This window comes from Molossus molossus, unplaced genomic scaffold (assembly GCF_014108415.1).
Source record: "Molossus molossus isolate mMolMol1 unplaced genomic scaffold, mMolMol1.p scaffold_m16_p_6, whole genome shotgun sequence".
NCBI classification, from domain to species: Eukaryota; Metazoa; Chordata; class Mammalia; order Chiroptera; family Molossidae; genus Molossus; species Molossus molossus.
Window position 1 is genome coordinate 85,244,233 of NW_023425399.1, and position 18,875 is coordinate 85,263,107.

An 18,875-nucleotide genomic window follows, 5' to 3' on the forward strand; every position below is an offset into this window, starting at 1 on the left:
TGCCAAACGTTTGCACATGCCTTGGGTACCATAAATCCCAAGGAATTTCAAACAAACACCAATGACAGCAGGTCCAGGTTTGCTCAATGCATTCCTTCCAACTAAGCATTATCATTAATGGCGTCTATTAAAAGTACAACAGTCTGGGTGCAAAATAACAGGGTCACTAAAACAATTGATTTTTTATTCAGAGCCACAGTTGATTATCCAAGCCTCTCTAAGAGGAAATGGCGGTATGAAAAAAAATCCTTATGATTACCTTTCTGCACAGCTAATGGGATTTCTTCAAGTCTCCAGATTGACCAAGCATCAATTGTGTTGTTGATCCTTTCCCTTCTTGATTGTTGTTTTTTCAAAGCTTCTTCAGCTTCTGCACGGTCAGTTTCAAGACTTTTAATGAGAAAAATGGCCTCTGCTAGCAATGTTTCCATTTTCTGCTTCAATTCTGGACACTTTTCATCTTAAAACAGGAAAATGCATTCACATTTATTAATGAATCAGTCTATAAACTGGGTGGTAGGAACATGGGTACTAGTTTTATCACTACACTTAATATTTCTATATTTAATAACAGAATTTTAGGAAAGTGAATTAGCCTTTTAAATTTTAAAGACACTTTATAATAATACAATCATAACATTGATTATAAATTTTGAAAGACAGATTTTTAAGTGGACAATTTATAAAACAATTAGAATAGCTAAATCTCAACCAATAGCTTTCATGCATCATATTTTATCTGAAGGAAAAAAACACATGTTCTGTTCACAAGCTGTATTTTTAAATTAGGCTGTGCTTCCTCTCATTCTATGAGAAAAGAAAATCATAATTATTACATCAGATAAATATTGGAAATTCTCCTATGGTTCCTAGAAACAAAACCACATAATATTCTTTATTTTATCAGATAATAACATCTTTACTTAGCCTTGCCAAAATTTTATTGTTTTTTTCAAACTATTTTTTCAGTTATAACACAAATTAGGTTCTTGTATGAGAGATATTTGTGATTCTTGGTTCACAGCTCTGGAATGATATGTTTTAATGAAAATATTAATATGACCATTTATCTATTTATGTAAGAAATGGACAGAGAACCAATTAAGTCCTAGGCAATACGCTCTCTCCCTGGAAACAGATCAGTAAGGGATATGGATATGGGCCCCATCCTAGTGACATTTATAGTTATAAACAATGCACGATTATCAAAACATGATGCAGCAAGAAGACAAAAGCACAGTCTCCAGAAAGGCAAAGCCCCCAAAGCACTGAAGCTGAGGAAAAACAGTAAACCTGGACCAAGAAGAAAGGCAACTAATAGATATTTGTTTTCTTTTGTTTTGTTTTTGGACAATAAAGATAATAATTTTCTACTGGAAGGTAGTATTACATAATGGTTATAAGTGTAAGCTGAGCAGTCATACAATTTCTTTTTGTAACCTATGGTCTTGTTGAAGAAATTCAGCATTCTGCCTAAAAAGAATGAAACAAGTTTCTCTATTCCAATGCATCAAATTATCTTTTTCCAGATTGCTCTTTTATTTGATTTCTATGGGATCTATTGCCATCTTTATTTTTTTCAAATTCTACCACATTCTGTAAACTTTATATTCTTAATAGTCTGTTTTTAATAAGTGGCAATGTACACATTAAACATTGGGTTCTCCAGCCAACTTATGATCCATTCGATTTCTAAACCAAGATTTCAGTCTGAAACACATGATGAAGTTATTGCCACTTAACTTAAAGCACTTCTGATTAGATATATTTGTGTACAAAGGTGTCCATTATGTTTTTATAAGATGTCTTTTATACTGTTTCTATCTTAGCATTCTAAAATAAATGGTGTGTGGATAACTTTGGGGGCTTCCAACTCATTGTATTTAACATCTCTCTCAATTTTTTTTCTAGAACACTACCTCCATTAGTTTTACTGTTTCATATTGAGTAAGAACAACCACCTGCCATTTTTTAGCATAAACATTTACAATAAATCTTCCTTGTCTTCATACTGTCTTGTGTTTTAGAGTCAAATGTATATGTTTATAATAAACGGTTACTGTGACTGCTAATATTTTTTTTTCTCCCAGGATTTATCATGTGAAAAATTAAAAGGTAATGAATGAGGCTTTCATCTTCATTGTAGATGTAAATAGTGAAAAGAAACAGTAGAAACAGAGCCTCACTATGAATAACATCTTGAATAAAATATTCTTGCTTTTAAAAAGTCCTGAGTTTATCAGTTATCTTTCATTTAATGAACACATTTTTGTGGAAAGGAGTGGGGAGGAGTTAATATAATATCAAGAATGTACAAATACATTGAAGAATCTTAATACAGCCCTGGCCGGTTTGGCTCAGCGGTTAGAGCGTCGGCCTGCGGTCCTGAGAGACCCAGGTTCGGTTCCCGCTAAGGGCGCGTACCTCAGTTGCAGTTTGTCCCCGGCCCTGGTCGGTTGTGCGGGTGGCAGCCACTCGATGTGTCCCTTTCACATCGATGTTTCTCTCTCTCTCTCTGTTCCTCTCTCTCCCTCCCACTCTACCTGAACAAAAAATGGAAAAATGTCCTCGGGTGAGGATAAAAAAAAAAAAAAAGAATCTTAATACATATTTTATTCTAGTATATAAATTATTTTATATTTTGTAAATTGTGACAAGAATATTAATCTGAATTTATATAATATAGATAGTAGAGCTGTGATGCCCATCCAATATGGTAGCCATGAATCACATGAGACTATGCTCATTAAAAACTAAGTTAAAGTTGCCCTGACTGGTTTTGCTAAGTGGTTAGAGCATCAGCCTGCAGACAGAGGGTCTCGGGTTCAATTGCCAGTCAAGAGCACGTACCTGGGTTGCACAGGTTTGATTCAGGTCCTGTGGGAGGTAACCAATTGATGTTTCTCTCTCACATCTATGTTTCTCTCTCTGTGTCTCTCTTTCTCTCCCCTTCCCTCCCTCCCTCCCTTTCCCTCTCCCTCTCTTCACTCCCTCCTTTCCACTCTATCTAAAAAAAAATCAATGGAAAAATATCCTCTAGTGAGGATTAACAACAACAAAACAGTTAAACAAACTTAAAAATTAAATTCTTCAGTCTCACTAGCCACATGTTAAGGATACAAGAACTGTATGTGGCTATAGAACTGTATGTGACAGTGTAAATATAGAACTCTTTAATTATCACAGAAAGTTCTACTGCACAGTACTGGATTTATAAGTTAGCTTCTTGAGAGGTGGGCCAGGATCATTATACACTCAAGACCTAGACAAGTATATGGTATATACTAGTCATTAATAAATATTTGCTGAACAAATGTTTAATCAAATTATATAGAATGTTCTTTCCTCTATTAGACACTCCAAAGAATTATAAAACTGTTAAACATTACTATGAAAATTAGAAATATAATAAATGAAAAGTCAAATATAATTACACTATCTAAGTATACAATCCAACTGTACCTCTCTCTTCTTTGGGTTTGACCTCTTTGACTGGTGCAGCAAGACTCCAATCTACTTCCAGGTGTTTAGCAGAAGCCCTGCTCCTGTGTAATGGGAAAGAAGGAACCAATTACTATAGGAAGGCTAGACTTAAAGTTAGTAAAATAAATTTAGGTGATGCTCTTAACATTGAATTTTAAAGGTTTGTGGTGAAACTTATTATATATACATTAATTCTACTATAGTGGAAATTAATAAAGAAAAATTTTTCATGGTAAATTAATAGAAAATTTTATTTTATTTCAATTTTATTAATTTATTTTTGTTACAGATGTTTCTCTTCTTCCCCCAGACACACTCCTTGTTACAAATGATCTGAAAACTTTAAAGAATTAAAGCAGTATTCTTTTTTAAAGAAATTAGCCTTTCTCAGAGATTTGCTATCAGAAAAAGGGATTTTTTTTAAATATTTTAAATGAGCCATTTCTCTAATTTCACTTTAGCAATTTCTGGGGAATCAATAGAAATGACAAGAAGCAATAATACTATTTCAGATTTGAAGTTTAATAAGGTTTTAGAAAAATGTCCAAATTAAAATGTTATTTCTTTTCTAAAGAATCTTTTAGCTAAATTTCTATATGCTGAATAACAATATATTTTTCATTATCGGTATTACTCCTTTCTAATTCTTGTATCCTAGACTAGGTTTCATTGTATTAAAGCAAAAGTAGTTTTTCTCTGATAAAAGTTATAAGAAAATCAGTATAAACACAAAGCAGGGAGTTTCATTTTTATCAAATTATTATTTTTTTTATTAAAGAAGTATTGTAAATTAAAGAAATCTGTACAGCTGACTACCATCTACTATTTCTGATGGCTGGATGTTATTTGTTTCATTGTAATTCCACAGTTTATTTCAGAAAATTTGTCTATTCTGAGGTCAGAAATATATTCATTATATTTTCTTCCTTCATTTTTTATTTCATTTAAATATTTCTTTTGAATAAGGTAATATATTTTTCTTGTTTGTTTTTAAAAATAGAAAAATAATTATCCCAGCATCTATTATTAAATAATGCTCTCCCCACTGTCTTATAATACCAATTACAAGATATAGTATGTTATTATACAAAATTAAATCTATTTTTGTGTATTATATTGCAAAATGAAGTTAATTTTTAGACGAGCACAATTCTGTTTAATTTATGTATATATGTATGTGCGTGTGTATATATGTACACGCACATATATACATATACAGAGAGAGAGAGGAAAAGATGCAAAAGTCATAAAACAGAAATTTAACCATTTGGAAGTATAAATTTCAATGGCACTCATTACATTTAATATTGTGCAGTCATAATCCCCATCTAGTTCTAAAACCATTTCATCACCTCAAAAGAAAACCCTCTATTTGTTAAGCAATCTCTCCCCTTTCCCTCTCCATTAGCCCCTGGCAAGATCCAATTTGCTTCCCATCTCTATAGATTTACCTAGTATGGATATTTCATATAAATGGAAACATACAATGATTGCGTCTGGCTTCTTTAACTTCGCTTAATGGTTTACAAGTTTATCCATTGTAAAGCATGTATCAGAACTTCATTACTTTTTATGATTGAATAATAGTCCATTGTAGAGATACACAACCCTTTACTTTTCTATTAATCCATGGAGGAATCTGAGGTTGTTTCCAACACTTGGCTATTATGAATACTCATGACATGAACATTTGTAAAGTTTTTGTATTAACACCTGTTTTGAAACTTTTTGTGTATATATCTCAAAGTGGAATGTTGGGTCATATCGCAATTCTAGGTTTAACTATCTGAGGAATCAACAGGCTGTTTTCACAGTGGCTGAACCATTTTACATTCCCACCAGCAACGTGCAAGGGTTTCACTGTTTAATAAAAGTGGCAGCAGTGGGCCATCGTTGTCTGATCTTAGGCTGAAAACTTAGTCCTCACCATTAAGTATGTCAGTTAAGGATTTTCATAAATGCCTTTATCATGTTTGGAAAGTTCCCTTCCAATCCTAGTTTTTTTTTGTTTTCAACATAAAAAAGTATTGAAATTTGCCACCTGGCTCTTACATCAATTAAGATGTCCAGATGGGTTTCCCCTGTCCTTTTATTACTGTGATAAATTGATTATTTTTGTATTTTGAACTGCCATTCCATTCCTAGGATAAATACCACTTAGTTATGATATATAATTCCATTAATATGCTGCTGGATTCAGGAGGCTGGTGTTTTGTTGAGCATTTCTACATCAATAGTCAAAGTCACCAGTCTATAGTTCCTTTTCTTGTGATGTCTTTATTTGGCATTAGTATCAGGGAACTGCTGGCCTCACAGAATTAGGAAGTGTTCTCCCCCTTCTAATTTTTAAAAGAGTTTGAGAAGCACTGGTATTAATTCTTATTTCAATGTTTAGTAGAATTCACTAGTGAAGCCATCTAGTCCTTAGCTTCTCTTTATTGAGAGATTTTTTATTTCTGAGTCAATCTCTTTACTTGTTACATCTGTTTAGATTTTCTACTTCTTCCTGAGTCAGTTTTGATGTCATGTGTTTCTAGGGATTTGTCTGTTTTATCTTGGTTATCTAATTTGCTGTTCATAGTATTTTCAATTGTTCATAATATTATTAATATTTATATAAAGTCTGAAGTAATGTCCTAATTTTTTATGATTTTGGTAATTCAAATCTCTTTTATTTTATTATTGTTTTTTGGTCAGTCTAGCTAAAGGTTTGTGAATTTGGTTGATCTTTTCAAAGAAACAACTTTTGTTTTCATTGACACTAATTTTTTTACTATTTCACTTTTCTCTGCTCTAATCTTGACCATTTCTCTTTTTTTGCTAGCTTTAACACATTTATTCTTTTCTAGTTCAATAAGGTACAGAGTTAGGTTACTATAGTGGGGAATCTTCTTTTGTTTTTTGTTAATCCTCACCCAAGGATATTTTTCCAATGATTTTTAGAAGGAGTGGGAGGGAGAGAGGGGAAGGAGAGAGAGAAAGAGAAACATCAATGTGATAGAGATATACAGATTGGCAGCCTCCTGCACGACCCTGACCGGGGTTGGGATCAAACCTGCAACCCAGGCGTGTTCCCTTGAGTGGGAATTGAACCTGTACACCTTCAGTCCACAGGCCAATGCTCTAGCAGCTGAGCCAAACCAGCCAGGACTGGGGATCTTCTTTTAGCTTTTATAGCTACAAATTTCCCTCTGAGCACTGTTTTTGCTGCATCCCATAAATTTTGGTACACTGTTTTAATTTTTCATTCATGTCAAAGTATTTTCTAATTTCTCCTGTGATTATAGTTTGACTCATTAGGTTTTTTTTAGTGTTGTTTAATTACCACATACATATGAATTTTTTAGGTTCTCTGTGTTATTCATTTCTAGTTTCATTATATTGGGGCACAGTATATACTCTCCATGATTTCAGTATTTGTAACTTTATTAGGATTTGTTTTGTGTCTTAATATATGATCCATCCTAAATGATGTTCAATATGAACATGAAAAGAATCTGTTTTCTACTGTTATTGGGTGAAGTGTATTATATAAGTCAGTTGGTATAGATGTTTCTAGTATTGGTTGAGTCTGTTTCCATACTGATCTTCTTTTTAGTTCTTTTATCCATTATTGAAAGTGAGGACATTAAATTGTCAAAGTCTTATTATAGAACTGTCTATTTCTCCCTTCAATTCTGTCAGTTTATACTTCATGTATTTTGAGGTTATGTTTTTAGGTTTGTATATGTTTATAATTTTTATATCTTCTTGATGGAGTGACCCTTTTATCAAGATATCAAGTATTCTTTGTCTCTTGTAATATATTTTGACTTAAAGTCTATTTTGTGTGATATATAGTATAGCTACCCCAGCTCTATTTTGGTTACTATTTTCATGAAATATAATTTTTTTCCTTTCACTTTCAACCTACTTGTTTCTTTGGATCTCAAAGATATGTTTCTGTGACTCTCTTATAGACAGAATATAATTAGATCATTTATTTTTATCCATTCTACCACTTTCTACCTTTTAATAAAAGAGTTCAATCCATTTACATGAAAAGTAATTACTGATAAGAAAGGACTAACTTCTGCAATTTTGTTTTCTATATTACATATTTTTCATTTTTTAATTTCTCCATAACTGCCTTCTTTTGTGGTTAATTGTGTGTTTTTATTTTTATTTTTCTTAGTGTATTCTTTTAGTTTCCTTCTTATTGGATTTCTGGATATTTTTGTTTATTTTTAGAATTTTTCTTAGTCATTCCCTGGATACTACTATTAACATCTTAACTTCATGAAAATTAAGTTCAAATTAAAATCAATGTACTTTCAATAGTATTAAAGAATTCTGTTCCTTTATAGCTCTGCTCCCTCCTTTTATGCTATTTTTGCAAATTACATATTTATAAATTATGTCACCATTATATAGATTTATAATTATGGTTTTACCCATTTATATTTTTAATTATAAAGGAAAATAAAAGAGATAAAATAATAATGCAACTATACTGACTTTTGTATTTATTTTTATAGCTACCTTGACTGTTGTTGGTTTTTTTTTAATATGGCTTCAAGTTACTGTCTAGTGTCTTTCATTTCTGCCTGAAGGGCTCCTTTTAGGATTTCTGATAGGATAGATCTACTAGTGATGAAGCCCCTCAGTTTTTGTTTGTATAGAAAAATCTTAGTTTCTCCTTTATTTTTGAAGAACACTTTTTCAGGATTTAGAACTTTTTCCTTCCAACAACTTAAATATGTCACTTCACTGCCTCTGACCTTCATAATTGCTGATGAAAAAGTGGCTGTAATTTTATTGAGGATCTCTTGTACATGATGAGTCCCTTCTCCCTTCCTTTCCCTGCACAGGTATACCCTGATTTTCAAAAGTTCACATTATGCCACTTTGCTTTTACAAAAGACCTATATTAGTATCTGGTTTCACTGAGTGAAAGAAAACCCAAGAGAATTTTTTGCTTTTAAGAAAAAGTCAGAGTAAAAGTAGTGCTCAGCATTTGTTTTGCCGCAAGTCATTATAGAGGTAGCAAATACCCTGAGCAGTGAGAATGGCACCTCCAAGCTTCTCCTCTGGGAACTACACTCAGGATTTCAGCATCAAGCCGTCATGTCTTTGAACAGTGTCTGTGAGCATCTACGCTTCATATTGATTTATTCTGCGCATCCATTAGCAAGATGTGTCCTAAAGTATCAGAAAAGCCTACGAAAGCGCCTAAGAGTGCTACACTTAGCATAAAACTAGATGTAATTTGGCATATTTTGTATGATTTGGGGGATCTGGGAACACTCAGAAATTTGCCTATATAAATTAATGGTAATTGCTTCTCTGCTTTATGCCATTTCAGTTTACAAAAATGTTTCACTGGAATGCTCTACTTTTGGATAGTGGGTGAAACCTGTACTATCTTTGTCCCAGGCTTCCCACAACTAAAATGTGTCTTAGTGTAGATCGCTAAGTTTATCCTGCAGGAGTTCTTTGAGTTTAGTGGAAGTATAGATTCATGTTTTCGTCAAATTAAGCAGTTTTCAGCCAGTGTTTCTTCAAATATTCTTTCTCCTTCCTTTTCTCTCTCCAGTCATTCTTGGACTCCCATTGTGGGTATATTTGTATTCTTGGTGATGTCCCTGGAGTTTATTAGGTTCTGTTAATTTTTCTTTATTCTTTTGTCTTTCTGCTCCTCAGCCTGAATAATCTCAATGAACCTATCTTCAAATTCCTGATTCTTTCCTCTGCCTATTCAATTCTATTGATGAACATCTTTAATTATGTTTTCATTTCAATTACTGTACTTTTCAGCTCCAGAATGTCTATTTGGCTCTTTTTTATATTTTCAATCACTTGATTGATATTCTATATTTGTTTAGATGTTAGATTCCTGATTTTGTTTAGTTCTTTGTCCATAGTTTCCTTTATCTCCTAAAGAATATTTAAGACAGGTGATTTTAAATCTTTATATAATAAGTCCAAAATCTGGGACAGTTTCTTTTATTTTATATTTTATTGTTAATGGCACAAAGTCTTTCATTCTTTGACTGCCTCATAATTTTTGTATAAAACTGAACATTTTTAATAGTTTAATGTAAAATGTAAAAAAGGTTAGCCTCTGTCTATTGGGATTATTGTTGCTGTTTGTTGCAGATGGTTGTTATTTGTTTAATGATTCTTTTAAACACTTTTTGTAATATCTGCATTCTTTTCCATTTGTGGCCACTAAAGTAAGTCTTTCGTTAGCTTATTGGTGAGCTTGTGTTTTGCCTGTTAGATTAAATACCTTGAGTCTAAACAGAAAAAGGAGGAAAAAAATACCCTCCTAATCTTAAAAGATTGGCTCTCTATGGGAGTTCTTCAATGCTTACGCAGGATGTTTATATCTCTGCCTCTTACCATCAATTCTTGCCTCTGCAGATCCTAAAGTTTAGCCACAGGAAAAAAATTAGAGGGTTCTTGGTTCTTCCCAAAGCCAGTGTCCAGCATTGGTCATATGTGTGCACTTCTTGATTCTCCAACATATGTGAGAGCTTTGAAAAGCCTATTTCCTCATGTAGCTCTGTTCTCAACCTCTTCTTTGAGGGGAATTTTTGTCTGTCAAATGCTAGGTCCATTTTTTAATTAGGTCTTGGTCTTCCTTTTGTTGAGTTGTATGAGTACTCTTTATATTTTGGAAATTAGCCCCTTATCTGATGTACCATTGGCAATAATGCTCTCCCATATAGTGGGTTCCCTTTCCATTTTGATGGTTGTTTCTTTTGCTGTGCAGAAGCTTTTTAACTTGATGTTGTCCCATGTATTCATTATATTTTAATGTCTAATATGAAAAAATTCTGCTTTCGATATTCTGGGGTTTTTTTAATCCTCACTTGAGAATATTTTTTCATTGATTTTTAGAGAGAATGGAAGGGAAAGAGGAAGGGAGGAGAGTAAGAGACAGAGAGAAACATCAATGTGAAAGAGACACATGGATTGGTTGCCTCCTGCATGTGCCCTGACCAAGGCTGGGGATAAAACTATAATCCAGGTATGTGCCCTTGACTGGGAATTGAACCCACACCCCTTTGGTGCAGAGGCTGATGTTCTAACCACTTAGCAACATAGACCAGGACTAATTTTCTGTTCCTTTTCAAATAAAACTCATCTACAATAGATTAATCATCAAAAGATGAACAAGAAAAAATAAAAGAAACATGATAGGTTCTTACCATTCTTCAAAAGAAGTTTCAAACTGTCAAAATAAAACATCTCAATAAAAATCAAATTTTAAACATCTCAGAAAACAATAGTAAATTTAACTTATGCTTGAACTCACTGGTAAAATTCTAACTACTCCACTTCACATTCCCAATTATATTTTTGTCAAATTATACTCTGTTGTTTCCTAAACAATTATATATTTCTACTATCTAGTCCTATACTTTCATTATTATTCCCATTTAATTGTTCTCACCTTTCCTCTGTGTTTCTAAATCTTACACCTTCATCAGTTCAAATGCCACTTACTCCCAAATGGCTTTCCCCACAAGCAGAAGTGTATGATAGCCATTGAATTTTAATATATTACTGAAGAGTAGAAAACACATAATTACATGAGTTCACAAGTATTTAGTTTTCCTGGTAGTATCTGTTTATTATCCCTCTCCTGGACTATAAACTCCTTGGTAGGTGTCATGTTCCATGACATACTCTAAAAGAACCTTGACCTGTCATGGGAATAAATTACCAAAACCACAAAAAATATATATAGTCAGAATGCTGTGGGTTTCATGGATAATCTCTAATTCAAGATGTTAGATCGGGTATATATCATTACTTCTCTTCAATTCCCTATCATACCAAAATTTCTGGAGAAAAAATATATATCTATGTCGATGAAATCACTGTAACACACATCACAGAAGAATACTCAGAAATAGAAAGTAATCTGATGAGACTGATAGTGAAAACAGAGCAAAGAAAAGTATAAGTCAGAAGAGACAAATGGAGAACATTTCAGGAGAGATGAAAGGCTTCTCTGGAGAATTCTTGTGGAATTCCCAGGTTGTAAGAATAAACAGATGATAATCAAAACAAATAATAGAAGGCAGTGGTGAGATGAACCAGTATTATTATCTGGAGTCTCCCCCAACCCGAATACATAGTTGCCTTCTAATCATTGTCATGAGCACTCTCTAACGACATTGAAGATCTGTCTAAAATAGGAAGGTTGTCTAATAAATATGGAAGTTATGTTTCTAGAGAGAAACAAAACAGAGCCTATGTAACTAGCAAAATCTCGCACAAAAACAGATGGGAGGAGAAACAAAGACAGACTCATCAATGAATGAAAATATTCTAGGGTATTACAAATTCAAATGTAAGCTTATTTAGGCAAAAGTAGAGGCCCGAGACTATGTTATAATCTTATGGGGCTACCGTTTTATATACAGTTCATCACACTGAAACGTTACTTGGCTCATGACATTTTAGAGAACCAATAATTTAATATTAAGTTTTCATCAGTTTGCCAAACTTCCCCATTTACTTCCTACTTAGTTCTCTCCTCTAAACAGGTTTTGGCATTTGCTATATCGCTGAAATGTTCTTACGCTGATTGTATAGTAAATTCAATGGAATCTAAAAAACATACCTAAAGAGACTAAATTCATCTACGTAATAAAAAGTGATGAGTTCAATTGTTTGAAATCCCACTGGGTTTTTGCATAGAAGATGACAAGCTCATTTCAAGATTTATATATAACAAGAATAGCCACAGAAGTCTATAAAAGGAAAAAAGGGAGGGAACTACCATATCAGATATCAAAACATATTATGAAGCATGCTGCCAGGTGCAGTGAGCTTTGTTAAGCACTTCCCATTGAGATGTATCCTTGCAGAACACTCTCCCAGCCACTAGACATGCGAGTGAGGCCATCGTCATCACTGCTCCCAGTTGAGATGGCAGATGTATGCATCCACATTATTGGCTCCAGGCAAGAACCAACAAAATTTCCCAGCTGAGCCCAGAACAAATTTCTCAACTGTAAACAAATAAATGTTTGTTCTAGCCACAAAGTTTTAGTGTGTGTGTGTGTGTGTGTGTGTGTGTGTGTATGTATGTGTTTGTGTAGCAACAGATAACAGAAAAAACAATGGTTACTTTTATGAAGGTACTTTCATTGGAATAATGGAGACCAAATGCAGACTGCAATGAATAAATGAATAGTTGGAAAGTGAGGAAGCAGAGATATTAAATTTAGCCAGCTCTTCAGATGTTAATTGGGAGGGTATGAGAAAGCAAATAAAGGTATGTATGTGATTTTTTTTTAAGTTTCCTTAAAAACAGGAGAAACATCAATATTTTAAATGTGAGAGGAATGAGTTTTAAAGAATGGAGATTTAGAAGATGAGATGGTGAGAAGAACACCTGACAATAACAAGATGCTTGCACAATGTAATGCAGGTAAAGGCAGCAGTCATTGGTGGGGGAAGAAAATTTTCCATGAAAGGACAAAAGGAAAAGTATTTGTAGAATTCAAGGATGTTCCTATGTGAGATAACAGGAGTTGGAAATATTTCTGTTATTATATCTCCCATTTAGGGGGCAAGAGATAAATAAGTAGTGAGGTGGAGGATTTGGAGACCTGAACAAAGGAAAGGATTGGAGTGTCTATACCAGGGAATAATAGTAGAGAAAGTTCTAGATGACAAACAGAATAATTTCAGAATACTATTAAAGGTCCTATTACGGTTGGAGACCATAAATGTATAATACCTCAAATTTGAATTATTGTGGGGATGAGGGTGGATGAGGGTAGAAGAGAGTATAGAGGGGATAAATGGTGATAGAAATAATAATTTTAATTGAATTACTGTATAATGTTCTCCAGCACTATTCATCAGGCTGGGTATAGGAGGGAAGATAGCAGACCATCAGAGATACTCTCCAGGGTTGGCATATTTTCAGACTAGAAGGATGACAGAATAAAGAACTAAGTATACCAATTAAAGAGATGAATTGATTAGGAAAGGAAAATAGAAATGATAGAATGAGAAACAGTGGATATGTCTTGATTTGAAGTATCCTTAAGCTTCAAATGAAATATAACTGATAACAGAATGAGAACTCAAAGTATCAGAAATTTGGTCAAAAGGGTCCAATGATTAAATACTAGGTTTTAAAATTAGAAACAAATATAAAATAGTGTCATCAAAGCCAAGTTTTCCCATGAGAAATGTAAGTATTTTAACGAGCATGTGTTTTGGTCTTCCTAGCTGAGATACTCTCAGGCATAGATGACACAGCACAGTGATAAGCAGAATGTTCTTAGCCCTCAGGCACACCTGGTCTGGATGATGGCGTTGCCACTGACTGTGTGATCTTGGAGGAAATCAACCTCTGGAATCATTTTCCTCATCTGCAGTTGGGGATAATAGTAGTTTCTACCTTCCAAGGTTTCAATAACGAGTCAATGAAATCATGCATATTAAGCTCATGACATATAGTAAGCACTTGATAAAGTTTGGTTTCATTATCATTGTTATTAATGATAATCTTATTTTTGTATAATATAATCTTTGTATTTGAAAGAATGATTTCTAAATACAGACAGTCTCCACCTTAGGATGGTTCAACTAAGTATATTTAGACTTTATGATGGTATAAAAGTTATATGCATTCAGTAGAAATTGCTTCAAATTTTTCATTTAAATCTTTTCCAAGACCAGTGCTATATGGTAAGATACTCTCTTGGGATGCAACAAGCCAAAGCTTCTTGTCAGCTACATGATCACGAGAGTAAACAACCAATACTCTACAATGTATTCTAACATAAGTGTTCTGAGCATGTCTAAGGTAGGCTATGCTAAGCTATGATGTTCGGTAGGTCAGGTGTATTAAATGCATTTGTCAGGATGTAACCCCATTGGAAGTCAAGGAGCAACTGTACTTTCTCTCTATGCCATTCCTTTAAATCATGGTTGCCTCTTATTGACTTGAAGTGATTAAATGAAGAGAAAATTTTCAATTCAGTAGAGATCATTCCAAATTAAATAAAAGTATCTCTAGTCTAGTAGAATAAAGTGGCAGAAAAATAAAATACAACCTTAATTTGTATGGGAAGTTATCCCAGCAATTATTTCCATCATTTTGCAGTGTTTTCTCATTCTTTGTAAAAGTAAACATACAGAGAAAATGTTCACAGTAACTCTACTCTGAAGAATTTTCTTTTCAAGATTCAGAATTGCAAACAAACTGCCATGAGTGGATGGACAAGCTTATGGCAGCTGCATTTCTGCTAATCACAGGCCCTATAGTGTTTATTCTGACACAAAAGAAACCACTGTGACATAAGGATCAAACAAACCATAATGGTCGATCCAAAAGCAATTGATTTTTCACTCCTCTAATCCATTCCATACCCAAAGCAGATGGCAGCCTTTTAATTACTTAGAGCTTTATCTAATAAAATATTAAAATTATCCTGGTTAAAAACAAACAAGCATTATCCCCCCCCCCCCCTAAAAATAATCCATACCGATCAGCAGTCACTCTAGCCCTAGGAAACCATCAACCTGTTTTCTGTCTCTATAGAATGGCCTATTTTGCACATTTCATATTAATGGGATCATATAATCTGCGGTCTTTTGTGATTATGGTAATGATTACACAACTCTGAAACTACACTAAAAATCACTGAATTGCACTTTAAATGGTAAACTTTATGGTATATACACTATCTCAATGAAGCAGTGTTTAAAAATCAAGCAGTTTGTAGAGAAATATAGTTGCAAATTAAAAGAAGAGGAAAAACTGCTTGGTCTAGAAAGGTCATCACTTTCTCTCTGTCCTTGACACCACCCTGTCCATCAAAATTGCACTCATTGAGTCCCAAAGAAAAACCTAACTTCCTCAGAGGAAAATATCACTGTGGATTGAACAAAGTAAAAGTCAAGAGCATTGTACTTTCAGATTTGGGGGCCTTACCGGAGATAGTTAAATTAACCTATACTATACTTGGGCAAACACCTCCTTCTCTTTTGCTGACTGCTAGACAATTTAGGATCAGTCTGTCTTCATCATTGTACTAAACTGTTCTAACAATTGGGGTATGAAAAACTGAAATTTAAAGAATTTAGAGAGATAATTAAGTCAGTTGCCTGCTTTGACTCCTCACCCTAAAATTCTGAGAAATATGATAATCTGCAACTCAAAATAAGAATTAATTTGTGCAACTCTTGATGGAGATTACAATGGAATTTAGGGCCAAGGCTCCACCTGGTTATCACCAAGTCGTTTTCTGCCTTGTTTTGCCCTCTGCACACATAACCCTCTGGAAACTGGAGAAGGAGGAGGCCCCATTGTTCCCCCAGCACAAAACAGGTACAAGACAGTGCCTAGGATTGTACGCAAGGAAGGAATAAAATGAAAAATATTTATCTCCTCTCCAAGTACAATCTGTTTAAAACTGTAATTAAGTAGAATGTTTTTACGTGATAAAAATATTGAGAAGAAATGTCTTTTATCTGTATTTCATTCAGGAATTCTGGAATCATTAAAATGTACCCAGATACACACTTCAATATTTTCTGCAGGATAATTATTCATTTTAAATATCTCTTACACAAGTAACCTATTTTACTTGAAATTAGGTTTATGCTTAGGTTAACTAATTTTGAATTATCTATAGGAAAATGTACATAATCTTTCCCCAAAAATCCATAAAAAATGGAAATAAACCATTTTTTATTTTAAAAAATACAAGCTATTCTTTAAAGATTTATTTAAAGTCTTGTGTCCTTGATTTTCTTTAATTTAAATTTTTCAAGAAAGAGTATGAATGTAAAGTCTAATATTACAAAATATTAATTTCCAAATAATAACAGAAAAACGTTCTTTTCTCATTTTAGTAGAATAGTCAGGAAAAAAATCATCTTTAAAGATAATAGGTAGCTACTAGTTCATTCCTGAAATACTAATTCAAATATAGATAACTAAATGTCTAATCAATAGTTGGGTGACCTAAAAAAAATAGCATACGAAACTTACTCAGATATACTCTATTAACCAGTTCAACACCAGCAAATCTAACTACCAAATATACAGCCAATAATAAAATATTTTTTTTCTTTTTTAGAGAGCGAGAAAGGGAGAAGGAGAGAGAGATAGAAACATCGATGAGAGAGAACATCGATGGCCGCTTCCTGCATGCCCCAGCTGGGGATTGGGCCCACAACCTGGGCATGTGTCCTGACCGGGAATCAAACCAGAACCTTTCAGTCCTTGGGTTGACACTCAACCACTGAGCCACATCGGCTGGGCTAAAATAAATCTTTTTAACTTAGGAAATAGTCTATAACAGGTCTTGAAATATAAAAAAGATAATGAGAATTTATTTCATAACAAGTTAGATAAAGTTTTTATGTATATAATTTATTTACTTTTAAACAAATTATGTTATTATTACAGTTTTTGTCTAGAAGTGTTTTTAACTGACATTGTTATTTTGTGTGTCTCATGTTGTCAAAATGTCAACTAACACTCTATGTTAATGAGAATTAAGGCCTCTTTTTTTTTTTTTTTTTGCCCTTTGGGGTCATAAAACAGAGGCTGAAATGGACTTTTAAGTCAGATGGAATTCCAACTCTAATGCTTACTACATATGCAATTTCTTGATTTCTCTAAGTCTTAGCTTTTTCACCAGTAAAGTAGGGTTCCTATAAAGAAGAAACACAAAAATATTTATTAAATGCCTAGAGAATAGCAGATGTTTAGTAAGTTGTAGCTCTTACTACATCAGGTGGATAGATGTCTCGGATGTGTCTAGAAAAGGAAAGTCCTGTTTCAGGCCCTCCTTTATTTTTTTCATTCAAAAGTGCCTACTGTGTATTAGGCTCTTAGGTAGGTGACAGAAGACAGCATTAACAAAGAAGCAACAAAAACAACATAATACTAATATAGGATGATATAAACAGCATCTCCATTCCCATCTAAGATCACAACAAATGCGCTCTCATGCTTTTATCAAAGAAAACAAAACCCTGGACCAAGCATCACAAGTGGCCCACGAGAACCCTTTCAGAGCTATCCAGTAACAGTGGTGAAGGCAGAGAGCTAAAACAGGTCTCTCCCATTTGGATACTAATGTGCATTAATTGCTCAGAGATAAAAAATCTTTTAAAAAAAGGGTAAGAAGGTTTTTATCATTTCTAAATCATCCTTTGAAAAATAACTGAATGTTACAGTGATTTCAAGATTGAACTTCACTCAGAATAATAAAGGCAAACTAACAGGTTAAAAAGACAGAGAAAGAATAATTATATTCTCTTTCAACAGATCTATTAAGTATTTCTTCAGAACAAAATAACTCATTAAAAAGGCCACACTGTCCTTTTAGACACCAATGTATTCATCTAATCATCTAATCAGTTTAGTGTCCCAAAAAAGGATGTAAATACTATTTAATTTACTAGTCAAGTTGGCTTATGGAAATTACTTAGCATGATTGCCGTTGGATAAAGAAGAAACAGGTAGGGGGAAATTCTATTTAATAAGGTTGCTTCACCCTTCTTAAGTGAGACTATCAAAACCATGTCTAAATTAGAAAATTATACAACTAAGCAAAGATTCTATAAACTATTTCAACTATCATAAAAAATAACTCCTTGGGTTCTTTAAGTAACAAACCCTTAAAGACTTTATAGCACTCACAAAAATGTTAGTATTTTAAATGTCACCTGTTTCAAATGCTCCTGTATCTTAGACTCCACGTTTTCAATGTGTGAAATAATTTTGTTGACACATGGTGCTGGAACATTTACTAAAGAACAGCTGTGTCGTCGACATGGGTAGCTAAAGTAAATGCCTTTGTTTACCCCTAAAGATAAAGCAGACAAGAGGAAGTTAGTTATCAGTTATATACAGTGTAGTGACCTTGATTTTCAGAATATGCAAAAATATCCAGCTTTATTAAAACTAATATTCTTAAAACTGTTTAACAAACAGACTGATAAATATGTCACAATTACAGAATGAACCTTCTAAAAATTTACAAGCTAAAATAATCATTTATGACTTAAAATGTAATAAATAAAAATTAACCTAGGAAGCAAGAATAAATCTTCAAAGTTGAAAAGTTTAGGTGTTCCACAGCATTATGAACTAACCATCGGAGGTGGGGGGTGTGAGTAAAGAAAAAAGGAAGAAAACATATTAATCCATTTGTTACTACATAAATCCTGAATCAATTAAACATGACTTTGAAATATATTTTCAAGCCTCCCTTCAAAGAGATTCCACATCTTCCAATGTAAATAATATCCAACCACTCATGCGTTGAAAGAATTCTTTCTTAAATCCAGCATGAGTTTCTCCTGCTGAAAAAAATAAAACCAGGTCCCCTTTATTCTCATAATAACCTCAT

At 33.3% G+C, this 18,875-nt stretch overlaps 1 protein-coding gene across 1 annotated transcript in view; it reads right to left on the bottom strand.

Moving 5' to 3' along the window:
* Positions 1–18,875, bottom strand: part of CCDC178 (coiled-coil domain containing 178) — a 390,130-nt gene that overhangs the window by 357,776 nt on the left and 13,479 nt on the right. The window contains exons 3-6 of the mRNA XM_036245789.1: positions 18,190–18,329; positions 10,680–10,702; positions 3,463–3,545; positions 260–460 (exon numbers count right to left, since the gene is read on the bottom strand). Of these exons, the coding sequence (XP_036101682.1) occupies positions 260–460; positions 3,463–3,545; positions 10,680–10,702; positions 18,190–18,329 (447 nt within the window). The remainder of the gene's footprint in view (positions 1–259; positions 461–3,462; positions 3,546–10,679; positions 10,703–18,189; positions 18,330–18,875) is intronic.